Consider the following 10769-nt stretch of genomic DNA (forward strand, 5'->3'; position numbering starts at 1 on the left):
AGCCAAGACATTCCAGATTATTATTAAGTTTTAAAACAATTTCAGGGAATTCTAGCACAGAGAATTTTTTCCTTACAAGTAGCTCATACATTTAGGATGTATTTTCAACAAACATGAAGGGATTCACTCTTGTGGTTTAACACTGCACCTCATGCAAGCTAAATGGAGGAATGAACCAAGCCAACAATGATCCTCAAATGCACACACCTGAACTTTCTGCTCCTAGAAAATATCGAGATACTTCCAGATAGACCACACTGAACTGTGTGGAAAAAAAGTTTTTTCAGCCCAGTCTAAAATCCCAGAAAAGCTGCTAAGTACATGAGAAAAGCCCTAGAAGACCTCATAATCAGTCTCAATAACAATGCTTACTTAAAAAGCAAGCAACAATAAGACACAAGCCCTACAAACGCTGCCAGCAGTGTTTACCTTCCCTTCCCTTTCCTCATCTATTTCAAAAGAGAAATAAACCAGAACACAAAGTGATACCCTAAAGAGCTCTTTAGGCATAGCTTAGTCTCTGGAGCCAGCTGAGTTATTTAAAAAGGGGTTTTTCCTTCATAAAACCAGAAGGCTTTCTGGGGAGAAAGGCCATGTAAGCTCACTTGCTTTAAAACCACTCAGAAAAGTACAGCTCCTCCTTCCTACAGATCCTGACATGTTTTATAATAGGTATTTCTGTTGTGTTTCTGAATAAAAATGTCATAATCCAAAGTTACAATTCAACAAAAAAACCCCACACTGGCATTCTTTCAAGTAGTACAGCTGAATCATAAAGACATAATTAAAAGGTGATATTCCTGGAGAAAGTGTATTTGGCCTCTGGATTATAGTAAAAGAAAGACTTGATTTGTGACTGTAAATGACTAGGTTCAGTGAATTTCTTCATCAGTACGATGAATTTATTATCTTTTAATTAGGTTCCTGTGGCTACTATCAGATTGTCCTTTCAGAAGATCCTGCACAGAAGGTGGAGCTGAGAGACTTGATGCACACTCCAGTCACATCTAAATGCCCTGGCAACAAAGTGAGCAGTGGACAAGCCAGAATTAATGGTGCTCATTTGTTAGTGTCCAAATCCTTTGGGGGGGATGAATATCAGTCCTTTTTAACGAGACTGCAGTATGAGCAAATGTCACTGAGCTCGGCAGAGGCAGCTGATGCCTGGGGACACTCACCCTCTGGTTAGCCTTGCTGAAGTTCGAGACCAGGGCTTCAACATTCTCATGCAAGAGGGCACAAAGCTCTGCCCAAGGTAATTCTTCCAGGGGGACGTTTGTTGGTCTGGAAAGCACCTGGGCATTTGCCAGAGTCTGGTATGTGTTCAGGAGGATGGACATCTCCCTCTGGAACACAAAGAAAAAAATTAATTGTTGTAGCTGGGCAATGTTCAAATCAAAAGAGATGCATCATATGTGTGGTAGCAGAGCTGCCTGCAGCTGAAAATGAGCCCTCAAGGCTCCTTCTCACAGCTTCACAAAATTCCTCAGTTCATTTCTAATAATTGCAGCCATAATATTGCCTGATATTACAGCAGAGTAAGAAAACAGATTTCACAAAATTTATCTAATTAGACACAGTATGTAAATAAAGTATGTGAGTAAATCCCAGTCCTGTGGGGGCCACAACCATGACCTGGCACAGATAAAAATTTCCATGCTCTAGTGGATGCAATTCATTCACCCATGTTAATACCTTGAGGTGCCTCCAAATTGTGCCCCAACACTTGCACAGCACACAGAAAACTGTCCAGTTGGCCTGGCAGCACAACACACTCTAAATTCCTTTAAAAATTTGTTTTGCATGGATTAGATATGATTAAACAGCTGGCCAAAATGGGCCTACAGCTCCATCAGTCAAACTCCACAAGCTGTGCCTCATTTATTTACAGTGATTTTAATCAGTGGTATATTAACTTGATTCAGATTATAAATAAATTTTAGCAACAACAGCATGCAGTAGAAATTCAATTCTTCATACTTTTAGTACATACAAGTGCCTTAGAAACTTTTTAAAGTTAAGATAATAGAAAGCTGTTTCTCAGATGCTGTATTAGTACAGTCAGAGATCAAGATAAGATTATCAGACTAGAGTGGAAAAACATATTCAGGAAGCATAAAAATGTTATAAAATATGAAAAAATACTGTACAGGTCAGGAAAGCAGGAAGGGAGAATGAAGGGAAGGAAATGCACTGACATTTTTACCCAATTTAAGCATGGGTATAGCAAAGACCAACAGCAATATATTAAATGTTATCTATACTTAGGTTCTGCTACAGTCTTCTGCTTTTTCATTTTGCGCAGCAAAATCAGAGCTATCTCAGTGGAGTAAACAGGATCACACACAGGCAATTCTGCTTCCCAAACAAATACAAACAGCTTTGGGAAAAATGCAAAGCCATCCAAGGCCATAAATACCTGATCTCATAAGGCAACCACTAATACAACTCTTCCAAAAATGAATATTTTTATCACCCGCTCAGGACAGTCTTGTGGTTTGAACGCCTTTGAGTAAAATAATTAAAACAACCAGCTCTATGAATATGACAGTGAGCTAATTATTATTATTTTTTACCCTTTCAATACCGTAACATTAATTTTGAGTCTGGCATTAAATACTGTTTCCATTACCAGAAATCTTGATCATGAATGGAATCTTGTCCATAGTTCTTGTCATGTCATATATTTTACTAAGGAATACAAATAAAAAGGAAAACTCCTACCACAGCAACAGCTAGCAAGCACTTCAGGTTTGGAAGCAAGCACTTCAGTAGAATATTTGCAGCTTGCAATTGTGTTTTGTAGTTAGAAATAGCAATCATTAATGCCTGTAGTTAGGGCAGACAGTTGCTTTTCTCTGTATGCATTCCTTTTGTGCCTGATGAAATTACTTTTTCAGGCTAACTAGGCCAGCAGATGTCTTTTAATACATTAAGGCTTGCATGGAAGAAGCTGTTATTCTCCCAGAAAGAAAAAAGAAGATCCTGATTTTATTTGTCTCCAGTTTATGAATGACAGATCTGCCTGGGCAGTGGACAGCACTAAGACAAAGTGGGGAATAACTCCATCAGCTGAACAAAAGACACCCACAGATCTGAAGACTCTCTGATGCAGGTCTCTGCTCCTCTCCACAGGGAACAGACCTCATGTACCCTCCATGCTCAGAGCTCTGACAGAGAAAGAGGAGAAGTTTCCAAGCCACCAGCAAAAAAAAATGTATATTGCTAAGAGTAGAAACAGAGCAAATGTAACCACACAATGAAAGGAGAGATTTTCTAAATATGCTGACAACTTTCCTTTGTCCATGCTGCTGTGCAAAGAGATGGCAAAATTGTTATTCAAGATGTAGCTGAGTAAAGAGAGTAGAAAAGCCCAAAGTGGTCATATAAGAGGAGAAAGTTCAGAAAATAATCCAGCAAAATACATCCAATGTGCCAAATCCACAGCAAAACAAGTAAAAAACAAAACAACAACAAAAAATCCCCTCTGCTTTTCCACCTGAAAGCTTGAAATAATTTTCAAGCAATTTTTACAGTCAAATACTTGCACTAAAACTAAAAGGGTGTATGAAATAAAAAAAAAAAAAAAACATTTCTAGAATGATAGCTCATGAAACTTGACAAAAAAGTTAGGTAGAAAGAACATTCTTCACATGAAATGATCATCAATATCTACAAAATGCCTTAATTAGGAATGCCAGTACATCCTGCCCATACTTAAATAATATTTTCAAATTAGCTTCTCCAAGGCATTGCTTACATTTATTCATGTAGTAATTTTTTTAAAGGTAACATAATAACAAAAAGGGTGAGAGAACGGCAGAATTCTGCCACAGCTCAGCGCAGCAAATGCAGCAAATTCTCCCCACAGTAAATATTTTGACAGTATGCTTTAAAAAACCCAAAGCAATGTGTGCCAGATTTTTTTCCTTACTACTGAGCCTTTTTTTCTATTTACTATTTACTATTGAGGCTTTTTTTCCTTACTATTGAGCCTTCCTGCAGGCTGAAGCTGTCTGGAGGAGCCACTAATGTTGCATTGGCATCTTGAGCTCTCTTCCCTTCCTCAGCCTGGTCTTTCCATTGCACACCGGAGGATAAACGCTGTCCTTGTGAACTGGAAAGTTTCCACAAAAAAGATACTTTAACCAAAATTACTTTTGTCAAATGCACTGTGTTCTTTTAAAGGATAATCAATGGATATGACAAATACTACTTTAGCACATCACATGGATGCTGAAGCTGCTTGCCTTTCCTAATTGAATGAAGAAATTTATATTCCTTCTAAGGAAGATTTTTCAAGAGGTTATATTTTCAGTTACCAAGCCTCGTGTCATGTAATTCATAAGATTATTTGGATGTGGCCTCAAAGTTACATATAACAAACAGAATTTTTCATATTTTAATTAACACAACAGCTGTCTTCAGAGTGACCGTGTCACATCTTGCATCATCAACCCTGATTTCAAGTACAGTTCTTGCTCTCCAGGTTTCCACATGCCTGACTCTACTCTGTCTGGCTTTTAAAGCAAACTATCCAGAATTTTAATCTGTTCTTGTACTGTGTCACTCAGGAAAACAGATCTATCAAGAGCCTGGCATGACTAAACAGGCAGCTGATGAGGAAACTCCAAGGCCAAGCAATAGCATAAAGGACACAGAAGCACAGAGAGGGAATCCAAGGAAGAATTTTAAAAGATTGCCTGAGTATTTAGGCATGGTGTCAGGAAAGCCAAAAGCTTGCTTCAAATTGATGTTTGCACAGGATGACAAAGGCTTTTCCAGCTCAAGTTTTAAATATTTTACTAAAAACATGGCCATAATCATGAATCTTGAATGAGTTGCTCAGGCCACAAACTTCCTTCCTTGTGGGAAAACAATTTTTTCCTTCTCCACTGCTCCTTGTGTGAGTAAGTCAACATAAACACCTGTGTATACAGGCTGAAAGAGAGCTCACCCAAGTTCTGCTACCACAGGCACAGCAGACTGTGCTGGCCAGGAAACATCCCAAGAGATTTCCTCTGCTCTCACACTTTTCGATACTTTTTAACCATTTAAAGCTTTCTACGGCCATTCAAAAGTTGAAAACAAAGATTATCCACTATAAATGATACACAACTTCTTGACAGGAGTCTTAGAGATCCAACTGACTCACTGAAGTGGAAAACAATGTCCTCATAATAATCTAAGTGTATATAGAAAAGCCATCTTTTCTAGACCTGCTGGATACCTTTTCCTACACTCACCCCAACCATTACTGGACCCTGGACCTAACCATAACTATGATTTGCAAAATTTTTGGTTTGGCAAAAAATCTGTAGCAGGCCAGTTATTATCTGTACCATTCACAATACCTTTGGTTACTGATGTGGGCCTGTTATTAATGGACTGCCAGGTTCTGAACCTTTAGTTTGGTTTGGCACTTTGCACCAGATTTTCTGCTGACTGAAAAATGCAGGGAATGTAAAGTGCGAGTTGTAATGAGGCTGTCTAGGGCCATTTTGCAATGGCTTTAAAAGGAACCTTACGCTTTTTTTCCTGTCTCAAGTGCATTTACTGGCTCTCTGAACTCTTCCCTTGCTATCCCTTCTGGAAAATCTTCTCTCCTGCCGCGATGCCCTTCATTCAAAATGTCTTCCAGTTCTTGAATTCTCAACTACCAAGTGATAAGAAAGCAGTTAAAGGAAGTTAGGAAAGACTGCCATGGTCTTTAATGCTGTTCACTGTTCTGTTCTGCTTTTTATAGGTGAATATCTTCTATTAATTCTATATGGAATTAGAAAGCATTTAACACACATAAAAATGGATTTATACATAGAGTCCAAAACAGAAAGAAATAGATATGCTGACCCAAAGCACCTTTTGTTCTCCTTGCATGGTGTTTGGATTTTCCTGTTTTCCATTATTTATATTACTGAAGTTTTCCAGGGGAATTCTATTCATTAAGTAGACTCATAAAAGGGTAGGATTAACAGTAAAAGCTACACTTGCACTCAGAGCAAAGCTCATGTGGAGCTTGTTCATGTACATAAACAAGGAAGAAAACCTTCTGAGGTCTTCACCCATAAAAGATAAATCTCTAACTTCACGGAATGTTACTTTTCCAGCTCCTTTGTATGTTGTAAAAGTAGAGAGAGAATAAAAAAACCTGAATCATCACAATTTATTTAATCATCACTTCAGAAATCCAAGTGCCTGTACTTAGAGAAGGTCATAAGAAAATGACTGAAGAAGTGGCAATGCTTGTTTGTGTTCCTCAGAAAACAAGAAAAAAATAATGAAATTCCCTTTTGTTTTCTCATTTAGTTCTTCAAAAATCCACTAGGAAGGCTTCCTTAGTCACTACAAGATCACTCAACAATCACCTTACAGGATTTTCACTTTTGTTTTTTTAATAAACCCTAATTACTTTAATGGATCAAACCCTGTGTGACACAGTTTAGTGATACAAAAATTTAATATTCAATATACATATCACATTTTTTCATATATTCAAACTTTTCTGGCAACAGCAGATGTAATAGCTGAAATGTACTCTGAATAGTTACATTTGGAACTGCAGTCTCAGGATGCATTAATATCTCACACCTAGAGAAGTTGGGAGAATGCACTCTATCTCTGAAATTACCTAAGTGCCCATTCCAAAGATATAGGACAGAATATCTCAGCAGTTTAACTATTGTGAAACATTTCCTTTCCCCTCACTCTTTCAATGCTCCTTTGAATTCTAAAACACAAGAATGTGTTTCCATATCTCCTGGAAATCAAGGAGATATTTTTCTATTACCTTTTACAGTCTTGACAATCATCAATCACTGCAAAAAATCTACTCAGTGTTTTCACTGGAGCAAGGAAGTCTGAACATTTTTGGAAGATTGCACCTTTACAAGTTCATCTTCCATTTTACTGCAAACTTCTACCAAATATTTAATCAAAAGTTTACCTGCATGACTTCTGTAGTGTATTTACATTCTACATGTGCTCGTCTTGCTGCTGCAGCATCATCCTCCAGTTTCTTTATTTTCACTGCAGCTGCCTAAAAGTACATTTTAAAAATATCTAAGTCCGGAAAGATGATGACATCATGCAAAGACAACTTAATTTCTTCAGTTTATTAGGTCTCCATACACCAACCTGTGGTATCTGAACTACTTGCACTTTGGAACTGTGAAAACTCATGTCAATAAATAAATGAAAGGAAACAATTACATATCCAGAATATTAAAGTAATATTTTCTGTTTAGTTAAAAAAATTGATGTAGGATTACGTTCTTGCTACAGTTTTCATAGTCACAGATACCTGTCTCTATCTAAAGGCCTGGACATGGTATTTCAATAGAAAAAATGTTTTTAGCAGAAGCAGTAACTACAGAGCTGCTATAATAGAAATCCACATGAAATTTTAGCTACATTGTTTCCTATCAAAAACATCATCTCACTTTGACTGATGATTGATTTGAAAAGAACAATACACCCCAAAATGACTTCTGCCTTCAAGTGATGCCAGAAAGATGAAGAAAAGGACATTCATATTAAAAGTAATTTAAGACACTCAAGGTTACACAGATACAAGTCAAGTCATTGATTTTGGACAGGTAAAGCAAAGGAGCAAGCATGTGAGACTGAATCCTAACTCCAAGCACTTCAGTTAGGGAAACATTAACTGAAAAATAAATTAATACATAAAATGAACATACGAGCTGTTGGCAATAAATTTAAACTATGTATAAGCTCACACATTCACAAAAGGAAATAATTGAGAAACAGAGATCTGTGGAAGGCCTATTAAAGAGAAAGTCACAGCACAGAGCTTACCAAACCCACTCCACAAAAGCATCAGCCAAAAGGCTTAAGCTTTGCCTCCTCCCACAAGATCTATCTGCTTAAGATGCTTAACTAAAAAATAAAAAAGTCACAAATCCTGCGCAAATACTCCCTCTGTACCCATATTGCTAAGAGTACTTTCCCAGTGACATAAACCCCTTTCCATCTGCAGTTCAAACACCACTCTCAGGTCAGGCTCGCAGCATTCACCTGTGAATCCACCTTTCCTGCCAAGTGATGCTCTGCATTTTGTTAATCAAACACGGGGCACTCATAGCCTAACTCAGAGGTTTCACCCCTCAGAAATGAAACCGCTCAGTTGTGCCAGTGCTTGCTGAGGCTCCCAGCAGCAGGCAGAAAGCTTTACCTCCAGTTCTTGGAGGAGCCTCTCCTGCCGTTTATTCTTGATTTCCAGACAGGCGGCCTGGAGCTTCAGCATCTTGGTGCAGCCACTGTGCTCTGCCTCCAAATCCTTCAACTTCTTGGCAGTGCTTTGCAGGGCAGCATTAGTTTTCTAAAGATAAATAGGTAAAGGAATAAATCAATACATCAAGAGGCACTTTTTCTAAGATAAAGTATTGCAGTTGAGAGTTCAGCTGCAGTTTGAGAGGAATGGAGACTGCATCAGAAGATGATGTTAGAATTTTAAAATCTACGACGCCAGCACCCGTCAACAGAAGTGTTTACCCAACAGCAGACGTGCTTTTGATTCACCACCAAGAAATCTGCGTTGGCCCAAAAATCACTGTGAACATGATCTTCTGTGGTAACACTAAAATCAATACCAGATCTCCACTGGAAACCTTTCCCTAAAAGAGTACAGCCCTTCAATCTCTTCTGTCTCCCAGCTCAGTGGCAATGATAGAAACAGAGTGCATTTGGGGAAATTATGCATGGGGACAAAAGTTCATTTTTGTTATGATTGTGATTGCTGAAACTTCAGATGTTTTTAGAAACAGTTAGTCCCACAGACTAAATAATTTTGATTTCTGCTTTTCTGAAAAGCATTTTCTTCTTTCTAGAAACTGAATTTAAAAACTGATGAAATATGAAGTCCTCAGTAGAATAAAATGATCTGGTCCCCACTTCAATTTCTGCATACAGAAATTGAACTCAGCTAGAGGCTGGAAGCATTATTAACATTACTGGACACTGCAGCTCCATGAAGTCACTGCTACAAAATCCCCATTGTCCATATGAATTTGGATTAAATTTAAGCTAATCCTCTACCTTTGCACGTCCAGCAAGACAGGTTTCTACCCTTCAGAATGCAAAATAAATAAATAAAGAAGCCAAAATTAACTGTTTTCTACATTTTCTAACATTTCTTCTCTATATCTGGAAAGATACAGAAATATTTATTCCTTCAGGTTTATCTTCCAAATATTAACAAATGTGAGCTAGGAAATGTGAAATAAGTAACAGATAGTTTGCTGTGAAATACAACAAAAAATTTAAAAACATTTTCTACTGGAAATATAATTAACATTAGAAAACTAAAATTGTTGTGAGTATATCAAGCTCGTTAAACAAGTCGGCATGAGCTGTAGGATTTCAGAATTTTGAAGAATTTCTGAACTTTTTGGAGGTGATATGACTGTTGAATACTATCCCCGTAGCCACCTGCAAATATTTGCTCATGAAAAACACAGCTGGTCTATTTTTTTTTTTTTTTAAACCGTTTGTGAACGACACACTCTCCCAAGTATTTGAAGGAAAAAAACGTGCAGGGATATGAACTCCTGCCTATCCACGAGGTGATGCTATTGCCCTTCCTAGCGAATGCGACCCCTCCTATCCCGGGCCAGGATCCGCCCAATAGATCCTGTCACACAGGAGGGAGGGTGATTTTTCCTGTGTGCTCGTTCCAGAGGCACATTTCAATACTCCATGACTCCACTCCCACGCCTACCTCAGCATTTTCACAGCCAAGTTCAGAATTACAGTTTGTGTAGTTTTTCCAGTCAGGATTTGCCTACATGCTCAGAATCCCACTTCTCTGCACGTATTAAGACCACAATTAAATCTCCTTTCATTTTATAACTCATTTAATTTTATAACTCAGAATAACTCAAGGAGATTTAAATTTGGGCCTATAAATACACAACACAAAAGACTGCAATGCATTCAAAGTCATCATTTATAAACCCAGATATTTCTGATGTTCATCTGACAAGCTCAAATGAATTAAGCTTTCAGTGCGGTCGAGTCAAGGACAATCAAGATGTAAGATTTTTTTATTTCCCAGAATTTTATAATTATATGTAACATAACTCTAGGGTGATGGGCAGGGGAGCAGCTACAAAAGCAAAGTGGAAAAATGTAACATTTTTACTACTGAAGGCAGGTTAGGGTTTGGCACCTAGCAGTGAGTCACATTTTCCTTTCAGTGATTCTTGAAAGTCCTGAAAGACTTCTGAGTCCAGTGACATCAAGATTCTGAAACCCTACAGCTCACTCTGGCCTGTTTAACGAGCTACATGTATTCATGGCAATCTTAGTCTACTCATGTGAATTACATTTCCTACAAGTTTGTAGCTTTAATACATTTACCAACAAAACCCCTTCCTCTACAACCACTGTCAGAGAACACTGCCAGGGAACTGACAGAGAAGACAATGTCCTGAGCCATACACTGCTCCTTTTGTCCTTTTTCAAGGACAAACATCACTCAACAGAGCATGGCATACTTTTTCAACACTGATTTTTGATGCAGCATTAAACTCTCTGAAGGTAGCTTCTACAAAACACTGTGCACAACAGAAGGCAATACCCTTCCAGAGCCTCCTCAAACTAACCCAGCCACTCACTGTAGGCAGAACTCAGAGCTTACCCTGCTGCCCCTGGCAACTTAAAAAAGAAAACTCTATCTAAAAGTAGGCTTCTTCACAGCCTATGTCCTGCCCTACCTTTACAAGAACCAGCTTTGAATAAAAACTGGCTTC

The 10769-nt window shown here is 38.1% G+C and overlaps 1 protein-coding gene across 1 annotated transcript in view; it reads right to left on the minus strand.

The window, feature by feature from the left end:
* LOC136569489 (coiled-coil domain-containing protein 171-like) overlaps positions 1-8263 on the minus strand; it is a 35606-nt gene extending 27343 nt beyond the window's left edge. The window contains exons 1-2 of the mRNA XM_066569880.1: positions 8192-8263; positions 1179-1346 (exon numbers count right to left, since the gene is read on the minus strand). Of these exons, the coding sequence (XP_066425977.1) occupies positions 1179-1346; positions 8192-8263 (240 nt within the window). The remainder of the gene's footprint in view (positions 1-1178; positions 1347-8191) is intronic.
* Positions 8264-10769: the final 2506 nt, after the last annotated feature.

The sequence above is a fragment of the Molothrus aeneus genome (genome assembly GCF_037042795.1).
Source record: "Molothrus aeneus isolate 106 chromosome Z unlocalized genomic scaffold, BPBGC_Maene_1.0 scaffold_33, whole genome shotgun sequence".
In the NCBI taxonomy this organism is placed as follows: Eukaryota; Metazoa; Chordata; class Aves; order Passeriformes; family Icteridae; genus Molothrus; species Molothrus aeneus.